The 25,785-nt window shown below is 41.0% G+C and overlaps 1 protein-coding gene and 1 long non-coding RNA gene across 3 annotated transcripts in view; both read right to left on the bottom strand.

The window, feature by feature from the left end:
* Positions 1–4,524: 4,524 nt before the first annotated feature.
* The window catches only part of LOC118399579 (Y+L amino acid transporter 2-like), a 33,286-nt gene continuing 12,025 nt past the window's right edge, over positions 4,525–25,785 (bottom strand). The window contains exons 4-10 of the mRNA XM_035795768.2: positions 22,900–23,025; positions 22,488–22,632; positions 22,087–22,210; positions 12,079–12,279; positions 11,739–11,888; positions 11,380–11,563; positions 4,525–9,451 (exon numbers count right to left, since the gene is read on the bottom strand). Of these exons, the coding sequence (XP_035651661.1) occupies positions 9,357–9,451; positions 11,380–11,563; positions 11,739–11,888; positions 12,079–12,279; positions 22,087–22,210; positions 22,488–22,632; positions 22,900–23,025 (1,025 nt within the window). The 3' untranslated portion in view covers positions 4,525–9,356. The remainder of the gene's footprint in view (positions 9,452–11,379; positions 11,564–11,738; positions 11,889–12,078; positions 12,280–22,086; positions 22,211–22,487; positions 22,633–22,899; positions 23,026–25,785) is intronic.
* On the bottom strand, positions 14,835–21,655 carry LOC127909922 (uncharacterized). 2 transcript variants are annotated; one of them, XR_008072936.1, is made up of 4 exons: positions 21,454–21,655; positions 20,467–20,622; positions 20,207–20,414; positions 14,835–18,561 (listed from the first exon to the last, which is right to left on the bottom strand). It is a non-coding gene; the product is annotated as an uncharacterized LOC127909922 (long non-coding RNA). The 2 variants fall into 2 exon arrangements; XR_008072937.1 differs by lacking the exon at positions 20,467–20,622.

Here is a 25,785-nt window from a genome sequence, read left to right as displayed (position 1 = left end):
AGGTTGCTGAAGTGACACTACACTGTTGTTGTTGACATGGCACTGCCCCCCATGGTGGCCCCCTAGATGTCACTGCTCTGTGTGGATCTGTTCCACACCCAGTCACAGCACACACCAATCAGCAGCCAAAGCCATTCAGCTGGCCGTGTGAGCTGATGTGTGAGCTGATCCCAGACTCCCCTTCAGTTCTACCTCCTCCCTCCAGCAGAGGCTCAAGGTCAGTTCTACCTCCTCCCTCCAACAGAGAGGCTCAAGGTCAGTTCTACCTCCTCCCTCCAACAGAGAGGCTCAAGGTCAGTTCTACCTCCTCCCTCCAGCAGAGGCTCAAGGTCAGTTCTACCTCCTCCCTCCAGCAGAGGCTCAAGGTCAGTTCTACCTCCTCCCTCCAACAGAGAGGCTCAAGGTCAGTTCTACCTCCTCCCTCCAGCAGAGGCTCAAGGTCAGTTCTACCTCCTCCCTCCAGCAGAGGCTCAAGGTCAGTTCTACCTCCTCCCTCCAACAGAGAGGCTCAAGGTCAGTTCTACCTCCTCCCTCCAGCAGAGGCTCAAGGTCAGTTCTACCTTCTACCTCCTCCCTCCAGCAGAGAGGCTCAAGGTCAGTTCTACCTCCTCCTCCCCAACAGAGAGGCTCAAGGTCAGTTCTACCTCCTCCCTCCAACAGAGAGGCTCAAGGTCAGTTCTACCTCCTCCCTCCAACAGAGTGGCTCAAGGTCAGTTCTACCTCCTCCCTCCAGCAGAGAGGCTCAAGGTCAGTTCTACCTCCTCCCCCCAGAGAGGCTCAAGGTCAGTTCTACCTCCTCCCTCCAGCAGAGAGGCTCAAGGTCAGTTCTACCTCCTCCCTCCAGCAGAGGCTCAAGGTCAGTTCTACCTCCTCCCTCCAGCAGAGAGGCTCAAGGTCAGTTCTACCTCCTCCCTCCAGCAGAGAGGCTCAAGGTCAGTTCTACCTCCTCCCTCCAGCAGAGGCACAAGGTCAGTTCTACCTCCTCCCTCCAGCAGAGGCTCAAGGTCAGTTATACCTCCTCCCTCCAACAGAGGCTCAATGTAAGATGTTCCACTGCCATCTCCACACTCTTCTAGAGCAGCATATAAACATACAAATGAATGCATATAGCCGTACACACAGGTATGTAAACAATAAAAACAGCATGAAAGTATCTCTTTGTATTTATGTGAAGGAGAAAAGGTAGAATAAAGACACACTCAACATGGATGGCCAACAGTACATATAAACATGTCCAACAACAGTCCAGTTTGAGGGGGGGGGACAACACCGGCCATGTTGCCTATATAGAGGACCTCTCGCTGTGCTTCCATTATGTAAGACAGCAGACTACACCACAACATTGCTCCATCTCCAGCCCTCAGAGGACATCTAATGGATAGGTTTATATCTCGTACAAGGCTCCTTGACGGAATATATAAGCTATGAACTCTGATCCATAAGAGGCTTCTGGGCACACACATTAACATTGAATGTAATTCCTGACTGCAACGGTTTTCAGAACTAGGCTATTTCACAGCACTATATCTCCAACTACAGAGCTCAATGTGCCGACTGACTGGCTAATGACTTCCTCTGCATGCTTCTCCATTACACAGTGCATATTAAACAGGCAGCAAAAAGCCTTTCTCAACTCTCAAAGACCATAGACTTAGGCCAAATAGACAAAGGCAAACACACACTACTCACTGTTGAACTCCCTGTGGCGGGCCCGGGCCCTCCAGGGCCGGTTACGGATCCAGTGCAGCCGCCGAGACAGTTCCATGGCCTGGTGCCAGCAGTGTGCTGTGGCACGAGTCATCCACCATCCGCCTTGTCCCCGAGACAGGAGCTCATCCCTGGGCTGTAGTGGCCCAGCTCTGGGTCTGTCCCTGGACAGGATATGAAGTTCCTATGGATCTCAAGTCAGACTAGCTGGGTCGGTCTATTTGTTTACAGACAGTCCAGGCTCTACCAGAGTCTAGTGAGAACACTGTGATGGTGTGGATCATCTCTCCCCCTTCTTTCTCTCAGCTTTATCTTTAATGCATGAGTCTATGGAACCAAACTCCCTGGGCTGGGCGGAAGGCTCAGGGACACACAGACACTCACACACAAAACACACACTCCCCAGGCCCAGGCACCTATCAACGGGCTGCATCTGAGACGAGGACAGGAGTACACACCCTGCTGAAACGTAATCCGCTCCGGTCCAGACCAGAAGGGAGGTGGTGAGGACAAGAAACGGTCACATACACAGACTACCTGACTCAACACAAGGCCATAATATATAGGGCCTACTGCATTGTCCTCACTTTATAAACAAAGATCATCTTCAGTTGGCTGAATCCCAACAGATGACTTGACATTAATTTTGCCGTCTAATCCATCATGTGCTTGCTTAGAGGTCTCTAGTGGACAATCCTCTCAGTTGTTGTTATGTATACTACACTACAGTGCACTCAAACTATTCACACACCTTGACTTTTTTCACATTTTGTTGTGTTACAGCCTGATTTCAAATGGATTAAAAAATACATATTTCTCACCCATCAACACACAATAACCCATAATGACAAAGTGGGGAAAAAAAGAAAAATACAACATTTTTGCAAATTTATTGAAAAATAAATACAGTATCTAATTTACATAAAAGTAGTCACACCCGATTCAGTACTCTGTAGAAGGACCTTTGGCAGCGATTATAGCTTTCTGGATAAGCCTCTAAGAGCTTTCCACACATGGATTGTGCAACATTTGACCATTTTTAAATTCCAAATTCTTCAAGCTCTGTCAAATTGGTTGTTGATCATTGCTAGACAACCATTTTCAGGTCTTGAAGTAGATTTAAGTCAAAACTGTAACTCAGCCGCTCAGGAACATTCACTGTCTTCCTGGTAAGTAACTCCAGTGTATATTTGGCCTTGTGTTTTAGGTTATTGTCCTGCTGAAAGGTGAATTAATCTCCCAGTGTCGGGTGGAAAGCACACTGAAACAGGTTTTCATTTTCCAGGAATTGTGTACAGATCCTAGGTACATGGGGCCGTGCATTACCATATTGAAACGAGGTGATGGAAGTGGATGAACGGCACGACAATGAGCCTCAGGATCTCGTCACAATGTGCATTCAAATTGTCATCGATAAAATGCAATTGTGTACGTTGTCCATAGCTTATGTCTGCCCATACCATAACCCCACCATGGGGCACTCTGTTCACAACGTTGACATCAGCAAACTGCTTGCCCACACGACACCATACATGCCGTCTGCCCGGTACAGTTGAAACTGGGATTCATTAGTGAAGAGCACACTTCTCTAGCGTGCCAGCGGGCATCGAAGGTTAGAATTTCCCCACTTAAGTTGGTTCTGATGCCGAACTGCAACAAGGGCAAAACTCCGGTGAGGACGACAAGCACACAGATGAGCGTCACAGAGACGGTTTCTGACAGTTTGTGCAGAAATTCTTCGATGATGCACACCCACAGTAATCAGCTGTCCGGCTGGCGGGTCTCAGACGACCCCACAGGTGAAGAATTCGGATGTGGAGATCCTGGGCTGGCGTGGTTACACGTGGTCCGCTGTTGTGAGGCCGGTTGGACATACTGCCAAATTCTCTAAAACTATGTTGGAGGCTTATGGTAGAGAAATTAACATTCAATCCTCTGGCCCCAGCTCTGGATGACATTCCTGTAGTCAGCAAGCCAATTCCACACTACCTTAAACTTGAGACATCGGTGGCATTGTGTTGTGTGACAAAACTGCACATTTTTGTGGCCTTTTATCCCCAGCACAAGGTGCACCTGTGTAATGATCATTGATGGATTATCTTGGCAAAAGAGAAACGCTCACAAACAGGGAAGTAACTAAATTTGAGCTCAAAATGAGAGAAATACGTTTTTTGTGCGTATGGAAAATGTCTGGAATATTATATTTTAGCTCATGAAACCAACACTTTACATGTCGCATTTATATTTTTGTTCAGCATAGTATCACCATGCTCAAAGGTCGCTGGTTCGAATCCCTGAGCTGACTAGGCGAAATATCTGCCGGTGTACCCTTGAGCAAGGCATTTAACTCATTTCTCTGGATGAAAGTGTCTGCTAAATGACAAAAATGTACACGTGGTCTCCATATTAAAACACCTTACAGTGTTTCTGCTTAGCCTCAAGTCTAAAATATGACTCAGACTTGTCTTCATTCCATTTTAATTCCATTTCACATATCTCAATCTTTCTAAACCATAACTCTTTGCACTATAAAGGGTGTATATTGTAATATGCAGCGCTGTAAACAAATACAAAATGGAACAAAGCAGACTTTCAGACTGGAATAATGACAACCTTTAACATGTATACATCAACACCATTATGGAACAACTACCAGGAGAGACTAGAACTTAACCGTCAATGGACACAACCCACCACATAGGAATGAATGTCAAGACTGTAACATGACAACATGGGGGATTGTGGAATAAGAACATGTTACTGAAATGTTCTGAAGGATGAAGTGATGGGTGGTGGAAATAGAGGTAGAGGCCCATGTGTCCTCTGTGCACAGCATTTTATTAACATTTGGACAGTAAAGATGTTGCAGATAAACAAAATAACAGTCATTACAAAGATCTTCTTGGTATGAGAGAAACAATGTCAAGGACACCACTATAGCCTGGTTCTATAGCCGCTGGCAGGACTGCACAAAGTGATGTGGGACCAGGATAACACGCCCACATCATATATCTTACTAGGCTGTGTTTACACAGGCAGCACAATACTGCAAAACGTTTTTTTTTTAAAGAAGCTGATCGGATTGGTCAAAAGTCCAATTGGTGAAAAAAGATCCGAAATGGGCTGTCTGTTGAAACGCAGCCATAGAAGGCCGCACAACAATATAAACAATGGCCTACATTTGGTCTGGCAGACAACACATTTACAAAAAGCACGAGTGAAAACCATACTCTGGCTGCATATAATACTCTTACAAGAAGAACAAGAGAAACGTACACACCACTGATTTCCCCTGTGGGAGATATTTTATTCAGCAAGTTCAGACACCCAAATATAATATTCCTACTAAAGATTGAAACAGAAATGCCTGTTGTTCTGTAATGTATAGTGATGGACCTAGTCACTCATTGTGAAGTTAAACCTTTGATTTGTAAAGTAACATGCTATACACATACCTGTACAGATCCTGTGAATTAGGAATGACGGTAGGAAACGCCTATTTCCATCAGGTGGATGGACAGATTGAAGTTAATGAGTTCATTTGTTAAAATGTCACCAGTACTTTAGAATCCATAGTTATGCAGTAATGTAGAGTAAAAATGATTGCAGAAAGTGAACCAACAGCAGTCGAAGACAAAGTGATATCACAAAGGGTGACATTGATAAAGTGATATCACCAAGGGTGACATTGATAAAGTGATATCACCATGGGTGACATTGATAAAGTGATATCACCAAGGGTGACAATGATAAAGTGATATCACCAAGGGTGACATTGATAAAGTGATATCACCATGGGTGACATTGATAAAGTGATATCACCAAGGGTGACATTGATAAAGTGATATCACAAAGGGTGACATTGATAAAGTGATATCACCAAGGGTGACATTGATAAAGTGATATCACCAAGGGTGACATTGATAAAGTGATATCACCACGGGTGACATTGATAAAGTGATATCACCAAGGGTGACATTGATAAAGTGCTATCACAAAGGGTGACATTGTTAAAGTGATATCACCATGGGTGACATTGATAAAGTGATATCACCAAGGGTGACAATGATAAAGTAATATCACCAAGGGTGACATTGATAAAGTAATATCACCAAGGGTGACATTAATAAAGGGATATCACCAAGGGTGACATTGATAAAGTGATATCACCAAGGGTGACATTGATAAAGTGATATCACCAATGGTGACATTGATAAAGTGATATCACCAAGGGTGACATTGATAAAGTGATATCACCAAGGGTGACATTGATAAAGTGATATCACCAAGGGTGACAATGATAAAGTGATATCACAAAGGGTGACAATGATAAAGTGATATCACAAAGGGTGACATTGATAAAGTGATATCACCAAGGGTGACATTGATAAAGTGATATCACCATGGGTGACATTGATAAAGTGATATCACCAAGGGTGACAATGATAAAGTGATATCACCAAGGGTGAAATTGATAAAGTGATATCACCAAGGGTGACATTGATGAAGTGATATCACCAAGGGTGACATTGATAAAGTGATATCACAAAGGGTGACATTGATAAAGTGATATCACCAAGGGTGACATTGATAAAGTGATATCACCAAGGGTGACATTGATAAAGTGATATCACCAAGGGTGACATTGATAAAGTGATATCACCACGGGTGACATTGATAAAGTGATATCACCAAGGGTGACATTGATAAAGTGCTATCACAAAGGGTGACATTGTTAAAGTGATATCACCAAGGGTGACATTGATAAAGTGATATCACCAAGGGTGACAATGATAAAGTAATATCACCAAGGGTGACATTGATAAAGTAATATCACCAAGGGTGACATTAATAAAGGGATATCACCAAGGGTGACATTGATAAAGTGATATCACCAAGGGTGACATTGATAAAGTGATATCACCAAGGGCGACATTGATAAAGTGATATCACCAAGGGTGACATTGATAAAGTGATATCACCAAGGGTGACATTGATAAAGTGATATCACCAAGGGTGACAATGATAAAGTGATATCACAAAGGGTGACATTGTTAAAGTGATATCACCAAGGGTGACATTGATAAAGTGATATCACCAAGGGTGACAATGATAAAGTGATATCACCAAGGGTGACATTGATAAAGTGATATCACAAAGGGTGACATTGATAAAGTGATATCACCAAGGGTGACATTGATAAAGGGATATCACCAAGGGTGACATTGATAAAGTGATATCACAAAGGGTGACATTGATAAAGTGATATCACAAAGGGTGACATTGATAAAGTGATATCACAAAGGGTGACATTGATAAAGTGATATCACCAAGGGTGACATTGATAAAGTGATATCACCAAGGGTGACAATGATAAAGTGATATCACCAAGGGTGACATTGATAAAGTGATATCACCAAGGGTGACATTGATAAAGTGATATCACAAAGGGTGACATTGATAAAGTGATATCACCAAGGGTGACATTGATAAAGTGATATCACCAAGGGTGACATTGATAAAGCGAGTGAGACAGGTCGACCACAGTCCATATTGGCTCTGCCATAACCTGGCCATTATAATTCCCAAATGTAAAAATGGATTTATGTGCTTTATAGGTGAAAAATCTGTCTATGTGCAAGGCACTTAACCCTAATTGCTCATTTCAGTCACTCTGAAACAGCATCTGCTAAATTATTACAATTTAGAAATGTACACCTGACCACTGAGAACTATAAAAAGTGACCAAAAAAAACATTCAAATGGCAGTCACACATAGATGGAATGAGATCATTTATTAAAAAGGGTCAATATGCAGTTGCTACATCGATTTTTGGACTTATAAATGAATGATATGTACCCATTGATTCTTGAAGAATATAGATTATAAATGCCTGATGAGCTTAGTTCAACTGACGTTCACCATCAGAACTGAGAAAAACCTTACATTTGTTTGTAAACAAAGTAAATGTAAACAAACGGCCTCAAAATGGTTCTCAAAAGTCTATCCTTTTAATATCATGGATGGTCAGTCCTTGCATCCATAGCACAGTCTATGAATTTGAGTGGCTATATTTCTCCCTCAGCTTTTTACCAAAACGGGCAGGGAGTACCCATTTTTTTTAACTCGGCAGGTCAGTTAAGAACAAATTCTTATTTACAATGACAGCCTACAGGGCCAAACCCGGAATGCGCTGGGCTAATTGTGCACCACCCTATGGGACTCCCAATCACGGCCGGTTGAGATACAGTCTGGATTCGAACCAGGGTGTCTGTAGTGACACTTCTTGCACTGAGATACAGTGCCTTGCACCACTGTGCCACATTGTTATAGTTTAAACTGCTGATTGCCCCTTTAAAGCAAATTTCCAATGACAACATACATGCAAACACCAATAAGAGACAACGCATTCAGAACAACAACTTTTGGATGCAAGTGCCCCGAGTGCAGTGATCCACAACATTGACTTGCTCTCAACAACCTGAAGTTCATAAAACTACCACTAGATGGTGCATAGAAATCAAATATGTCTCAGCCAGTAGCTCTAATATTTGATCTGGCTTCTCAATGAATTGCATTATAAAGGAGATGTTGCATTCCTCTAATCCTGCAAGCTGCATCATATGTTTATCCAAATTGCATGAATGTGCATATTTACGACATTGGATCCTACCAAATCCATGTCGTAGGATTTCTAGGTCTATTAAAAAAAAAAGAGAGCAAGACATGCATGACACCATGGTAAGTCTATGGCAGAGATGTCATGAATAGGATCGCCATCTAATGAGTATATTTTTTTTTATACAAAAAAAAAAACTAAAAACATTGAGACCAGTCCTCTGTATATTATTGGAAACATATCCTGGTCTGAACAAGGGAGTTGTTCAGGCCATCATTGAAAATAAGAATTTGTTCTTAATCGACTTGCCTAGTTAAATAAAGGTAAAATAAAATAAGAATTCACCGTCTGTCAGCTTCACCAATAAACATTACTTTGATGCCATAACGGCTCAACCCATGGCAGTTTCCATATAGTACATGAGTCAGTCACTTGACAGCCACTAAGTTGAAGAAATGTTCAATGACCAGTAAACAATCAGACAGGCAGTTTGTGCACACACACCACCTGGCCTAGTGCAAGTAAAGTATGGCCAGAATGGGCATCTTTGACTGACATTTCCATCTTTCAAAACAAATAACTCATTTAATTAAAAAAATAAAAATCAATTCTCCACTAGCTTTATTCAGTATGTCCTGCTGATGAAAACCTACTCCTCCTAAATGGTCAGTAGGGCCTGTTCAAATCTCCATTTGAAATTCTTGCGTTGTTAAATGGTTAAACTCCCATGGTTGATCGTCTCCATAGGTGTAACCAGTAGGAGTGAACTACATTGTGCTGCATGCATGTGGTTGTCAGAGTCCACCGGCACTAGAAAGTGGCTTTCCTCAGCATTGAACACACACACACTGTACAGTCCCATAGGACAAGCAAGTCACACATTATTAATAATGAAGTCCTGGCAAAAAAAAAAAATTAAAAACAAATGTTCATCATTGGTGCAGAAGGGGTGTAGCTGTGATTGTGGTCTGCCTGTTTCCACCTTTGGCTCAGTATCTACCTCCATCCCTCCACACCTCCTTTCATCCCTCACTCCAGCTTCTCCTCGGGGATGTTGTCCAGGTCTAGGTCACGTGAGGCCACACAGCACAGACACAGCTTCTGGGTGTTCAGGGAGATCGCATCTGGGGAAAGGAAATAGAACCAGGAAGTGTCAAATCCAAGCACAGCTCCCCAGAGCAAAGTGTTACAACTTTTAGTGCCCCCAACCAGCCAGTGATTGTCAAGAAAATAACAGTCGTTCTCATGGTTATTGACTGTTAATTAACAAACATATTTCGTATCTACTGGCCTCCCTACAAGCCACTGATGCAGGATGCAGACCTTTTTAACATGTAGTTGTTCCAAGGTCTTATAAATCCATGTAATATAGCCTACACTTACACAATAAATCATGTATTTATTTTAGACAGGTCTAAAGAAACATGATATAAAGAAAATTGAGTCTATTTCAGAAGAATAGAATAGCATACTCTGAGTTGTCCTTATGGTAGGTCCTGATCTGGCTATGCCAAACTAGTTCATTTAGTAGAAACGATTTGCTTAGAATTATGTGGCATTATTTAATAGTATGAAGAATACAATTGAACAAAGCTGAATAAAATATAAAGGATATTTTATCCAAATGATTCGAGGGAGTGCACACATGCCGCTATTCTGTGTTGAGCAGTTAACAAAGAAATGGGTATTCCCAGGAGCGCAACTTTGGTTTTAGAAATGGGAGGAGTTCGCTGGGTCCTAAAGCACACCATTGACTTGTATTCCTATATGCTTCATTTGGAGTAATTAATGCAACTTTAGTTATTCTACAAACGTTGGGCTATATGTTTAGATTTGATTTGAATAAAGTTGAAAGGCATGAGCTCTGTTTTGTTTTTAGTGCAGGCTGTACACACTACATCACTCTTTCATTCACAGTTTGACAAGCACTTGATAATGCCTTGAATTTGACGGCGGCATCCCCTTCTGAGGCCAGTGGCCGCTGTGCCTTTGGCCCGAGCGCTGCGAGCAAAGCTCACTCGCACTGCACATCACGTGATCGCGTCTTTCACAGACTACAAGTAAAGACAGACACATCCGGGACCCAAATGCGTGCGTCTTTATCCAATTCCCGAGGTGCATATCGAAGATACTGGAAGAACTGTCCACATTTACCTTACCAACAGCAAAAGCACTAGCCTATGTCAATCTACTATCCCCATAGTACAAACGTCAACCTATTCTGTGTGAAAAATAAATATTCCAAACAGTCTGTGCCAGTTGTGCGATGCGATAGATCCCAAATCAATAAAACCACTAGCATCAAAAAAAGTTCCCGCAACACGGCTGATGCAAAATATCAAAACGTTTAGCTTAAAATTTTCATAAACTATTATGTTATTTCTTCACATTATAAGCGCAGCAATGCACACATGGTAGTAGTTTGTAAGCGCGAATGTTCCTTAACGGCAAAACACCATTATCAAAAGTGACCGCAAATGCAATTATGCATGTAATGTTTTTATTATAAAGGTGCATTTTTATGGTGAAAATTATGTTCCCCAAACTTGAAACTCACGCGATGCTTATGTTTGCCAGTTAAACTCCACACCCCTCGTAAATCAGATTAATGTGCTTAATTTTAAGAAGTTATTTGGTCACTTTGGTCACTACGATTCTAAAAAGGTCGCAAAAATAAAAGGCATTGTTTCTTGTGCAGGGCATCATTCACAAGTGATAATTCACAATAGGCTAATATTGTCACCCATCAGACTATTCTTGATTTAATCTCGTCTTTACATATACGTGAAATTTGTTTTGATTTAGAATGGGCCATTATCAAGCACCCGTCTCAATATAATTATTTTCCACCATAATTTGCAAATAAATTCATAAAAAAATCCTACAATGTGATTTTCTGGGAGAACTTGCACAATTGGTGGCTGACTAAATACTTTTTTGCCCCACTGTATATGTCTTCAAACAAAGTCTACTTATTATTCCCCATGAATCAATCTTTCCTGTTGAATCATGTCAGCTCTATTCATTACATCTTAATGTTGTCCAGTCTCACCGAGCATCCTGCCCAGGAAGGCAGGCCTGGAGGAGGGGGGCAGGTGGATACAGATGTAGTACACTGGAGCTCCAGACAAAGCCACCCCGATACCAACCAGAGAGTTGATGGTATCACTGTAGAGAGGTACTACCACCAGGAACACACTGCATATGCAGTACACTATAGGGAAGAACAGAGAGAGCTGGAGAGAGGGAGAGAAAGAGGGCGAGAGAGAGCGCAAGTGGGGGGATACTCAACATGAATTATGCATTCCATCATGTTCTCACATTCCTCAGAGCAGTTGACAAAATAACTGATGGAAAAGTAGATGACTGACAGGAATTAAGACATTTAGTAACCGTGAATAATGTCTTTACCTTGACGGGCCGGGGCATGTCGGGAGCCTTCAACCGGAGGTATATCTGGCTGGCGATGGAGAGGCCGATGAACAGCCAGTAGTTGAAGCTGAAGTAGTTGATGAGCTGGAACACGTCCTTCACACACAGGTAGATCAGAGACATGCCTCCCTGCAGGAGACACAGAACACTTCAGAAATCTGATCCTATATCAGACATGCCACCCTAAACCAGACAAAGACAGTGCCCACACACACCAGCAGGATAAACCCTATATTTCTACAGAGAAAAAGGATTGTAAAGCTACTATATACAACATCACACTCCCCATCAATCACTGTGTGACATGACATTTACTTACGTTGAAGAGCAGTGCTGGGATGGGGGTGTAGTGCTCGACGTGGATCATGCAGAGGACGTTGGGTAAATGGCCCTCCCTGGAGCCCACGAAGAACAGCCTGGAGACAGCAATGATGGAGGAGTTGAGTCCTCCGTAACAGGAGATGGCCACTGACAAGGGGATCAGCCACCGAGCCCAGCCCAGGACCAAATCAGAAAAAGTCTTCAAAGACAAGACAACATAGGTTCACATCTGGTATTTGGCTACAGAAACCTTGGTTAGGCTGTGTTCCATTTATTTCAACCAATTCAGCAATTTATTGCCTTTCCATGTGGAAAGACAATAAGTAAACAGAATTTTCTGTTTACTTCCTGAATTGCAATAGAATCTACCCCATCTCTGCTAGCAACCGTCAACACACCTAAAAAGGACACTTACTCAGGGCATTCTGTAACTACATGATCATTATTAATTACCATAGTCCTGTGTACAAGCTAACCTCAGCAGCTAGAGGACTTTCCCTCCTCTTGGTTATCATGTCAGTGAGAGTCACAGGAGAATAGTATAGCTGGTGCCCCAGGCAAGCAGAGCAGCCAGTCTCCTACTGATGATGTCACAGGAACCAGATAACATACAGCTGGTCAACTAGCTACACTGAACAGATGCTGCCAATTAAGACCTGCCCATGACCTGCTAATGGTTTAACCATGGTGTGTGTGTTTGAAAAGAGAAGCCTTTTTCATTCATCATGATTGACTTAACATGGCAGGTCCCAACTCATCCATAACCCTACTAGTGGTGAGCGATTAATCAAACATGTGTTTTATTAAATAACTAATTGACAGACGCCTGTTCAATTACTTGAATTCCATTTACTTCTGTTTTTTTGTGAGCTCAACGCACAGTTTCTCTAGAAATAAATCAAATAATAAGAGAAATTAAGTCAAGAACAAATGTGGGACGCTGGGCTGAAGGGAGTTATAGTTTTTATTAGGCAAATATTGAACATAATTACTACGTTTCTGTGCTAAACTAACTGCAGAGCCTTCAGAAACTATTTATATCCCTTGACATTCCACATTGTTGTGTTACAGCCTGAATTCAAAACGGATTCAATTGTTTGTTTTACCACATACAATGCCCCATGATAAAGTGAAACCCGGTTTAGAAATACAGAAATCGTATTTACATAAGTATTCGCAGCCCCGAGTCAATATTTTGTAGAAGCACCTTTGGCAGCGATTACAGCTGTGACTGTTCTGGATAAGCCTCTAAGCTTTCCACACATGGATTGTGCAACATTTGACCATTTTTTATTTACAAAATTCTTCAAGCTCTGTCAAATTGGCTGTTGATCATTGATAGACAACCATTTTCAGGTCTTGCCAAAACTGTAACTTGACCACTCCAGGACATTCACTGTCTTCCTGGTAAGGAACTTATGTAGATTTGGCCTTGTGTTGTAGATTATTGTCCCGCTGAAAGGTGAACCAATCTCCCAGTGTCAGGTGGAAAGCACACAAACAGGTTTGCATCTAGGATTTTGCCTGTGCTTAGCTCCATTCTGTTCCTTTTCTTATCCTGAAAAACTCCAGTCCTTAACGATTACAAGCATACATACACATAACATGATGCAGCAACCACTATGCTTGAAAATATGGAGAGTGGTAGTCAGTAATGCATTGTATATGCTCCAAACATTGTATTCAGGACAAAAATGTATTGTCTTGCCACATTTTTTGCAGTATTACTTTAGTGCCTTGTTGCAAACAGGGTGTATGTTTTGGAATATTTTTATTCTATACAGGCTTCCTTTTCACTCTGTCAATTAGGTTAGTATTGTGGAATAACTACAATGTTTTATCCTCAGTTATCTCCCATTACAGCTATTAAACTCACTGTTTAAAATAAATCACCATTGGCCTCAGGGTGAGATCCCTGAGCAGTTTCCTTCCTCTCCGGAACCCGAGTTAGGAAGGACGCCTTCTTTGGATGGTGTATCAATACACCCTGTCACTACAAAGTGTAATTAACAGTAATTGTTCATAAGCAGTCTTTAAAGTAAGGCTGGGTGATATAGCCAAAATATTATATCACGGTATTTTTCGTTATTGAATATTAAAAGTTCTACATTTGCTTTATGAGTAGTGAGTGATCCTAGTGTGGCAACACATACATTCAATTAGTCTTTCTCCACTTGTTTTATACTGTTCAATTCAACCAAAACATATTTCCGCACTAATAATCATTTCCTGCACTCAATTACAGTGGTGGGAAAAGTACCCAAATATCATACTTGAGTAAAAGTAAAGATACGTTAATAGAAAATTTACTAAAGTAAAAAGTGACCCAGTAAAATACTACATGAGTAAAAGTTAACTTATTTTATTTTAAATATAATTGGTCAAATGTACTTATTAAGACTTAAAAGTAAAAGTATAAATAATTTCAAAATCCTTATATTAAGCAAACCAGATGGCACCATTTTATTTACGGATAGCCAGGGGCACACTCCAACACTCAGACATCATTTACCAACAAAGAATGTGTTTAGCGAGTCTTCCAGAGAGGCAGTAGATGACCAGGGATGTTCTCTTGACAAGTGCGTGAATTGGACCATTTTCCTGTCCTGCTAAGCATTCAAAATGTAACAAGTACTTTTAGGTGTCAGGGAAATGTATGGAGTAAAAAGCACAGTATTTTCTTTAGGAATGTAGTGAAGTAAAAGTTGTCAAGTAAAGTACAGATACCAAAAAAAAAGCAACTTAAGTAGCACTTGAAAGTATTTTTACACAAATAATTTCCACATAGGGCTGCATGATATGTGCAATTTTTAACCAAATGTTACAAATGCAATTTGACTTGCGAATTAGAGTAAAACTGTTGGAATCATGTAAATAGAATGACAGTTCTAATTCTATAGTTAAAATATAACAGTGGGCACTGAATACAGTGTTGTTTGAGATGACAACAAATGAAAATGCCAGGGATGAGTTATCGTGACAGGGTAGGAACTAAAGTGTTAATACGTGTTTCCTAGGGGACCCAATATGCACGGGCAAACATTGCATGTTCTCTCTTAGCTACATGTAGGTAACATATTATTGCTTTGCATATTCCTCTTTGATTTAGAAGATACTGTTGCAAACATGATGGTTTAAGTTTAAGTCTACCCCATCACTGGTATTATCAGGCTAGCTACATTTGCTCTTACGCAGTACATTTATTAGCTACCTATTAGCGGCTAACAGTAAGCGTCTCACAGGATTTAGGGCAACTTGCTAAAACGTTGCTTTGCTGCTGTAAGAAACAAACGAATAATGTCATTATGGAACGCTAGTGTATTTATATTCATTAAGAAGCACGGCATTGTCGTCATCAACTTTGTTGCATGTGCTGCATTCACCATGCAGACTGAACGCGTGTCTCATGGTTGAGGATGCGTTCCTTGAGTGACAGGGGGCGGGGCTAGGTCTGTGGAAAGTGACACGGAGAGAAAGAGCGGAGAGCGATGACTCAAGTAGCGATGTAAAACTATAAAAATTGACACTACACATGGCGTATCACGTTAAAAAAATCAAACATTCAAATACCGGTATAGAAGGTAAAGTAAAATCCCAAACCGGTCCCTGCATCAATACCGGTATATCATAAACTACGGAATAACGCCCGCCATACTTTGAAGTACTTTGAATAACTAGTAAAATGATGGTCAGACAGCTCTGCAGCTACTAGCGATGAGGGTTAGAAATAATTTCACTATTCGAATGGTATCATGAATAATTGTGAAATATGTGTTTGACCTGAGCACTGCTGCAGGAGGGAGAGACGCTCGGGCTCTATTGTAGCTATTGAGAGGCCGAAGAGATTGCAAGCAGACGGAGGGAGACTCAGTTAGCCAAGGCAACTCAGCTAATGTTACAGCCAAGACTACAGTCAACAGTTTTGAGAATGACACAAATATTAATTTTCAAAGTCTGCTGCCTCAGTTTGTATGGTGCAATTTGCATATACTCCAGAATGTTATGAAGAGTGATCCTCTTTGCCATGCAAATGAACTGAATCCCCAAAAAACATTTCCACTGCATTTCAGCCCTGCCACAAAAGGACCAGCTTGACATCATGTCAGTGATTCTCTCATTAACACAGGTGTGAGTGTTGACGAGGACAAGGCTGGAGATCACTCTGTCATGCTGATTGAGTTTGAATAACCACCCAAAGCTTCAAGAGGAAGGTGGTGCTTGGAATCATTGTTCTTCCTCTGTCAAACATGGTTACCTGCAAGGAAACACGTTCCGTCATCATTGCTTTGCACAAAAAGGGCTTCACAGGCAAGGATATTGCTGCCAGTAAGATTGCACCTAAATCAACCATTTATCGTATCATCAAGAACTTCAAGGAGAGCGGTTCAATTGTTGTGAAGAAGGCTTCAGGCCGCCCAAGAAAGTCCAGCAAGCGCCAGGACCATCTCCTAAAGTAGATTCAGCTGCGGGATCGGGGCACCACCAGAACAGTGCTTGCTCAGGAATGGCAGCAGGCAGGTGTGAGTGCAACTGCACGCAGTGAAGCAAAGACTTGGAGGATGGCCTGGTGTCAAGAAGGGCAGCAAAGAAGCCACTTCTCTCCAGGAAAAACATCAGGGACAGACTGATGTTCTGCAAAAGGTACAGGGATTGGACTGCTGAGGACTGGGGTAAAGTCATTTTCTCTGATGAATTCCCTTTCCGATTGTTTGGGGCATCTGGAAAGCTTGTCCGGAGAAGACAAGGTGAGCGCTACCATCAGTCCTGTGTCATGCCAACAGTAAAGCATCCTGAGACCATTCATGTGTGGGGTTGCTTCTCGGCCAAGGGAGTGGGCTCACTCACAATTTTGCCTAAGAACACAACCATGAATGAATAGAATGGTACCAACACATCCTCTGAGAGCAACTTCTCCCAACCATCCAGGAACAGTTTGGTGACGAACAATGCCTTTTCCAGCATGATGGATCACCTTGCCACAAGGAAAAAGTGATAACTAAGTGGCTCGGGGAACAAAACATCGATATTTTGGGTCCATGGCCAGGAAACTCCCCAGACCTTAATCCCATTGAGAACTTGTGGTCAATCCTCAAGTACCAGGTAGACAAACCCCACAAATTCTGACAAACTCAAAGCATCGATTATGCAAGAATGGGCTGCCATCAGTCAGGATGTGGCCCAAAAGTTAATTGACAGCATGCCAGGGTGGATTGCAGAGGTCTTGAAAAAGGGTCAACACTGCATATATTGAATCTGCATCAACTTCATGTAATTGTCAATAAAAGCCTTTGACACTTATGAAATGCTTGTAATTATACTTCAGTATTCCATAGTAACATCTGACAAAAATATCTAAAGACACTGAAGCAGCAAACTTTGTGGAAATTAATATTTGTGTCATTGTCAAAACTTTTGACCATGACTGTACCTAACTTGTAGCAACCAATGTTATTTATCATCCATTTATCATTATAACAGTGCCTGTCTTGACTAAGCTAGCAACCTTTAGCTAGGTAAGCTATCTCCCCAAACCCATTCAGCTAAAACAGCTTACCTGTTGGTTGCTCTTTGTAGCCTACTCATCATTTCGCAAACTTTTAATTACATAATTCTAATTACTTCTTGCATTGGTGAATTTGCGCTCCACTTGCTACACTTTGATTGGCCAACAAACAACCTACACATGAAGGCTACCGGTCTTCTTATGTGGCATATCATAAAAACTATATTGAAAAGTTGTTTTATTAAATTAATCATTTGAAATATAATGGTAAATCCTTGTACGTAACATGGATGTTTACATTTTATTTAGAAAAAGCATTTATACTCAACAGTACTTGAATACTAACGTCAGTTCGTATATTCGAATAACCGTGCACATCCCTACTATCTAGCTAAATAGGATGACAAAGACCGTGCACTATAGGGAGCACAGGGATAACGTTAGATGGTTGGCTGCTACTTCCTGAACAGAGATAAAATGACGAAGGAATTAAAAATTAAGTAATATACACAACTGATATTTTATTATTTCAGAGTCATTTCCTTTTTCTATTGACATCTACCCAATGTGGAACTGAGAAGACAATGTCATTTCCTTTTTCTATTGACATCTACCCAATGTGGAACTGAGAAGACAATGTCATTTCCTTTTTCTATTGACATCTACCCAATGTGGAACTGAGAAGACAATGTCATTTCCTTTTTCTATTGACATCTACCCAATGTGGAACTGAGAAGACAATGTCATTTCCTTTTTCTATTGACATCTACCCAATGTGGAACTGAGAAGACAATGTCATTTCCTTTTTCTATTGACATCTACCCAATGTGGAACTGAGAAGACAATGTCATTTCCTTTTTCTATTGACATCTACCCAATGTGGAACTGAGAAGACAATGTCATTTCCTTTTTCTATTGACATCTACCCAATGTGGAACTGAGAAGACAATGTCATTTCCTTTTTCTATTGACATCTACCTAATGTGGAACTGAGAAGACAATGTCATTTCCTTTTTCTATTGACATCTACCCAATGTGGAACTGAGAAGACAATGTCATTTCCTTTTTCTATTGACATCTACCCAATGTGGAACTGAGAAGACAATGTAATTTCCTTTTTCTATTGACATCTACCCAATGTGGAACTGAGAAGACAATGTAATTTCCTTTTTCTATTGACATCTACCCAATGTGGAACTGAGAAGACAATGTAATTTCCTTTTTCTATTGACATCTACCCAATGTGGAACTGAGAAGACAATGTCATTTCCTTTTTCTATTGACATCTACCTAATGTGGAACTGAGAAGACAATGTCATTTCCTTTTTCTATTGACATCTACCCAATGTGGAACTGAGAAGACAATGTCATTTCCTTTTTCTATTGACATCTACCCAATGTGGAACTGAGAAGACAATGTCATTTCCTTTTTCTATTGACATCTACCCAATGTGGAACTGAGAAGACAATGTCATTTCCTTTTTCTATTGACATCTACCCAATGTGGAACTGAGAAGACAATGTCATTTCCTTTTTCTATTGACATCTACCCAATGTGGAACTGAGAAGACAATGTCATTTCCTTTTTCTATTGACATCTACCCAATGTGAAACTGAGAAGACAATGTCATTTCCTTTTTCTATTGACATCTACCCAATGTGGAACTGAAGACAATGAAGACATGTGGAATGTCATTTCCTTTTTCATTGACATCTACCCAATGTGGAACTGAGAAGACAATGTCATTTCCTTTTTCTATTGACATCTACCCAATGTGAAACTGAGAAGACAATGTCATTTCCTTTTTCTATTGACATCTACCCAATGTGGAAACAATGTCATTTCCTTTTTCTATTGACAAGACAATGTCATTTCCTTTTCTATTGACATCTACCTAATGTGGAACTGAGAAGACAATGTCATTTCCTTTTTCTATTGACATCTACCCAATGTGAAACTGAGAAGACAATGTCATTTCATTTTTCTATTGACATCTACCCAATGTGGAACTGAGAAGACAATGTCATTTCCTTTTTCTATTGACATCTACCCAATGTGAAACTGAGAAGACAATGTCATTTCCTTTTTCTATTGACATCTACCCAATGTGAAACTGAGAAGACAATGTCATTTCCTTTTTCTATTGACATCTACCCAATGTGGAACTGAGAAGACAATGTCATTTCCTTTTTCTATTGACATCTACCCAATGTGGAACTGAGAAGACAATGTCATTTCCTTTTTCTATTGACATCTACCCAATGTGAAACTGAGAAGACAATGTCATTTCCTTTTTCTATTGACATCTACCCAATGTGAAACTGAGAAGACAATGTCATTTCCTTTTTCTATTGACATCTACCCAATGTGAAACTGAGAAGACAATGTCATTTCCTTTTTCTATTGACATCTACCCAATGTGGAACTGAGAAGACAATGTCATTTCCTTTTTCTATTGACATCTACCCAATGTGAAACTGAGAAGACAATGTAATTTCCTTTTTCTATTGACATCTACCCAATGTGAAACTGAGAAGACAATGTCATTTCCTTTTTCTATTGACATCTACCCAATGTGAAACTGAGAAGACAATGTCATTTCCTTTTTCTATTGACATCTACCCAATGTGGAACTGAGAAGACAATGTCATTTCCTTTTTCTATTGACATCTACCCAATGTGGAACTGAGAAGACAATGTCATTTCCTTTTTCTATTGACATCTACCCAATGTGGAACTGAGAAGACAATGTCATTTCCTTTTTCTATTGACATCTACCCAATGTGGAACTGAGAAGACAATGTCATTTCCTTTTTCTATTGACATCTACCTAATGTGGAACTGAGAAGACAATGTCATTTCCTTTTTCTATTGACATCTACCCAATGTGGAACTGAGAAGACAATGTCATTTCCTTTTTCTATTGACATCTACCCAATGTGGAACTGAGAAGACAATGTCATTTCCTTTTTCTATTGACATCTACCCAATGTGGAACTGAGAAGACAATGTCATTTCCTTTTTCTATTGACATCTACCTAATGTGGAACTGAGAAGACAATGTCATTTCCTTTTTCTATTGACATCTACCCAATGTGGAACTGAGAAGACAATGTCATTTCCTTTTTCTATTGACATCTACCCAATGTGAAACTGAGAAGACAATGTCATTTCCTTTTTCTATTGACATCTACCCAATGTGGAACTGAGAAGACAATGTCATTTCCTTTTTCTATTGACATCTACCCAATGTGGAACTGAGAAGACAATGTCATTTCCTTTTTCTATTGACATCTACCCAATGTGGAACTGAGAAGACAATGTCATTTCCTTTTTCTATTGACATCTACCCAATGTGAAACTGAGAAGACAATGTCATTTCCTTTTTCTATTGACATCTACCCAATGTGGAACTGAGAAGACAATGTCATTTCCTTTTTCTATTGACATCTACCCAATGTGGAACTGAGAAGACAATGTCATTTCCTTTTCTATTGACATCTACCCAATGTGAAACTGAGAAGACAATGTCATTTCCTTTTTCTATTGACATCTACCCAATGTGGAACTGAGAAGACAATGTCATTTCATTTTTCTATTGACATCTACCCAATGTGGAACTGAGAAGACAATGTCATTTCCTTTTTCTATTGACATCTACCCAATGTGAAACTGAGAAGACAATGTCATTTCCTTTTTCTATTGACATCTACCCAATGTGGAACTGAGAAGACAATGTCATTTCCTTTTTCTATTGACATCTACCCAATGTGGAACTGAGAAGACAATGTCATTTCCTTTTTCTATTGACATCTACCCAATGTGAAACTGAGAAGACAATGTCATTTCCTTTTTCTATTGACATCTACCCAATGTGAAACTGAGAAGACAATGTCATTTCCTTTTTCTATTGACATCTACCCAATGTGAAACTGAGAAGACAATGTCATTTCCTTTTTCTATTGACATCTACCCAATGTGGAACTGAGAAGACAATGTCATTTCCTTTTTCTATTGACATCTACCCAATGTGAAACTGAGAAGACAATGTCATTTCCTTTTTCTATTGACATCTACCCAATGTGAAACTGAGAAGACAATGTCATTTCCTTTTTCTATTGACATCTACCCAATGTGGAACTGAGAAGACAATGTCATTTCCTTTTTCTATTGACATCTACCTAATGTGGAACTGAGAAGACAATGTCATTTCCTTTTTCTATTGACATCTACCTAATGTGGAACTGAGAAGACAATGTCATTTCCTTTTTCTATTGACATCTACCCAATGTGGAACTGAGAAGATAATGTCATTTTTTCAGCAATTGAACGTTCACTATTTTGGGCTTTGGAATCTCCATTAAAAAGCTATAAAATCATTCTCATGTCATTATTTCATAACTCATTTAATGTTTTAAATGATCTAATCCGACCTCAAAATGCACCAATCGCTCAACATTAAACCCCACACAACCTCAAATCCAGAGCAGAGTAGAACTCACCATAGCCACAGCATCACTGGCCAGCACGGTGCCAGCATCCATAACGGTGTAGTAAGCTATATTGGTCAGAATGTAGATCACTGTGACGATGGGCATGGAGATCCCTATTGCCAATGGGAGGTTCCTGGTAGGAATGGATAAAGAAATTGATAAAAATACAAGGACAAACTTTGCGGGGAGAGAGAAACCTTGACAGGAACCAGATGGCCAGTGCCGGGCATACATTCCTTGTCTATATATAACAAGAGTCAGACTAAGACGGGTCAAGAGAGGACTGGCAGTGCAGAGCTGGTGGAACATAGGAACAGTACCACCCAACCCTATGCCATACCGGGGTATACAGTAGCACTATTTCTTTCCAAAATTAAAATAAATATAAACATCATGACAGATTGCCTCACCTCTTCGGGTTCTTGATCTCCTCGGTGATGAAGTTGAGTGCGTCCCAGCCCGAGTAGGAGTAGAGCGCAGCGTACAGAGCCAGGGCCATGTCCCCAGGGTTCACTTTAGAACCCTTAAACAAATCCTCAAAGTTCTGCGTCTGGCCTACAGACAGAGGCCAGGGATCACATAATGAATTAGATATAATAGATTAAATAATTGTAATGGATTAAATAATTGAGTTAAATATCAAAGCTCTTTTGCTAGTTTTCAATGCTCTTTACATTGTAAGGGGGACTCATCTCATCCACTACCAACTTCAAAAAACTCACACTCACACCTGGTCAGCAAGTGAAGCTCTATCATGAATAGGCCAGCACACTGACATTAGGGACAGGTGGGTTGTGTCCCTAGCCAGATGCCATACTGTACCTTGTCCCAGCTTGATCATCCCAGCAATGATGATGACAATGAGGGCCAGTACCTTGGCTACTGTAGAGACCACCTGGAGAATGGCCCCCCACTTCACCTTCATACAGTTCACACACGTCAGGAGACCTAGAGTGGGAGAGGAGGAAGAGGAATGTAGCAGACCACTCTCTGTAAGCAACTCCAAAGCAAGTGTTTCAAACCAGGGTTGGTTCAGGTAAATTCCATTTCAAACTGATGTAAACCAATGGTTTAGGAACGATTCATATCAGACTTCTTCACCTGCGGGACCGTCTGAGACCAGACACCCAGACAGCTGATGAAACTGGAGTATTTCTATCTGTAATAAAGCCCTTTTTGTGGGGAAGAACATATTCTGATGGGCTAGACCTGGCTCCCCAGTGGGCATAAATGGGACCCATACCATCCAAAAAGTTATACCTTTGACTCATCAATCCATAAAACATCCTTCTAAGAGTATTGATGATCATCCAGGTGTTTTTTGGCAAGCTTGAGTCAACCTTTTGGACAAGATGGGTCCCATTATGTCTGGAGAAAACCAAACACTGGAAAGAACCTCATACCAACAGTCAAGCATGGTGGTGGTAGTCGGATGGTTTGGGGATTCTTTGCTGCCTCAGGACCTGGACAACTTGTCTTAATAGAAGGAACCATGAATTCTGCTCTGTGTCAGAGAATTCTACAGGAGAATGTCAGGTCCTCCGTCTGAGCTGAAGCTGGGGTGCAGCTGGATCATGCAGCAAGACAATGATCCAAAACACACAATCAAGTCTACATGAAAATATATAAAAAGCAATGCATTTTTAGCTTTGGAATGGCCTCGACCTAATCCCAATTGAGATGTTGTGGCAGGACTTGAAAAGAGCAGTTCATGCTTGAAAACCCACAAATGTCACTGAGTTATAGCAGTTCTGCATACAAGTTTGCCAAAATTACAACACAGTGATGTGAGAGACTGATCAACAACTACAGGACACATTTGGTTGCAGTCATCCAGTCACTGCAGTTAAAGGTGGCACAACCAGTTATTGAGTGTAAAGGGGCAATAACTTTTTCACACAGGGGAATTGGGTGCTGCATAACTTTGTTAAATAAATTTAAAAAGTATAAATGTTTTGCTATTTGTAAACTCAAGATCCCTTTATCTAATATTAGGTTTTGGTTTAGGAGCTGATAATTAAGAAGAAAAAAAATCAGAAAATCAGAAAGGGGGCAAATACATTTTCACGGCACTGTAGTTTGAATAGCGATCCTTATTTTGTCTTCATAAACTGGGTGGTTTGAGCCCTGAATGCTGATTGTAAAATGGCGCCGGAAGAATTACGGGCATCCAACCAATTGTGCTGTTATGTTTTTTTTTGCGTTATTTGTAACTTATTTTGTACATAATGTTTCTGCAACCGTATTTTACAGCAAAATTAGCTTCTGGATATCAGGACAGCGAACACTCACCTCGGATTAGACAAAGATTTTTTCTTCAACAAACAAGACATTCTCCAAACACCCGGCAGGGCCGACATCCACGTTATTTGCAAGAGGAAGCGACACAGGTACAGAGGACAAAGAGCCGGATGCCTGGTCAGGGCCCGGAAAAGGCGTGTGTGGGAAATCTGCCGTTACCATCAATACTACTCGCCAACGTGCAATCATTGGATAATAAACTAGACGAGGTACGATCACGAATATCCTACCAACGGGACATCCAAAACTGTAATATCCTATGTTTCACGGAATCGTGGCTGAATGACGATCTGGATATCCAGCTAGCGGGATACACGCTGCACCGGCAGGATAGAACAGCACACGAGGGGGGGGGCGGTCTGTGCATATTTGTAAACAGCTGGTGCACGAAATCTAAGGAAATCTCTAGATTTTGCTTGCCTGAAGTAGAGTATATTGTCATAAATTGCAGGCAACACTACTTGCCTAGAGAGTTCTCAGCTATACTTTTCGTGGCTGTTTATTTACCACCACAGACACATGATGGCACTAAGACCGCACTAAGTCAGCTGTATAAGGAAATAAGCAAACAGGAACCAGAGGCGGTGCTCCTAGTGGCCGGAGAGTTTAATGCAGGAAAACTTAAATCATTTCTTCCAAATTACCATCAACATGTTAAATGTGCAACCAGAGGGAAAATAAATTCTAGATCACCTGTACTCCACACAAAGACGCGTACAAAGCTCTCCCTCCATTTGGTAAATCCGACCACAACTCTATCCTCCTGATTCCTGCTTACAAGCGAAAATTAAAGCAGGATGCACCAGTGACTCGGTCTATAAAAAAGTGGTCAGATGAAGCAGATGCTAAACTACAGGACTGTTTTGCTATCACAGACTGGAGCATGTTCTGGGATTATTCGACGGCATTGAGGAGTACACCACATCAGTCACTGGCTTTATCAATAAGTGCATCGAGGACATCGTCCCCACAGTGACTGTACGTACATACCCCAACCAGAAGCCATGGATTACAAGGGTAGAGGGTAGAGCTGCCGCATTCAAGGTGCAGGACTCTAGCCTGGAAGCTTACAAGAAATCCTGCTATGCCCTGCGACGAACCATCAAACAGGCAAAGCGTCAATACAGGGCTAAGATTGAATCATACTACACAGGCTCCGATGCTTGTCTTATGTGGCAGGGCTTGCAAACTATTACAAACTACAAAGGGATGCACAGTCGCGAGCTGCCCAGTGACACGAGCCTACCTGATTAGCTAAATCACTTCTATGCTCACTTCGAGGCAAGCAACACTGAGGCATGCATGAGTGCATCAGCTGTTCCGGATGACTGTGTGATCACACTCTCCATAGCAGACGTGAGTAAGACCTTTAAACAGGTCAACATACACAAGGCCGCAGGGCCAGAT

Source organism: Oncorhynchus keta, chromosome 20, assembly GCF_023373465.1.
Source record: "Oncorhynchus keta strain PuntledgeMale-10-30-2019 chromosome 20, Oket_V2, whole genome shotgun sequence".
NCBI classification, from domain to species: Eukaryota; Metazoa; Chordata; class Actinopteri; order Salmoniformes; family Salmonidae; genus Oncorhynchus; species Oncorhynchus keta.
This window is presented reverse-complemented; position numbering and strand designations above follow the sequence as displayed.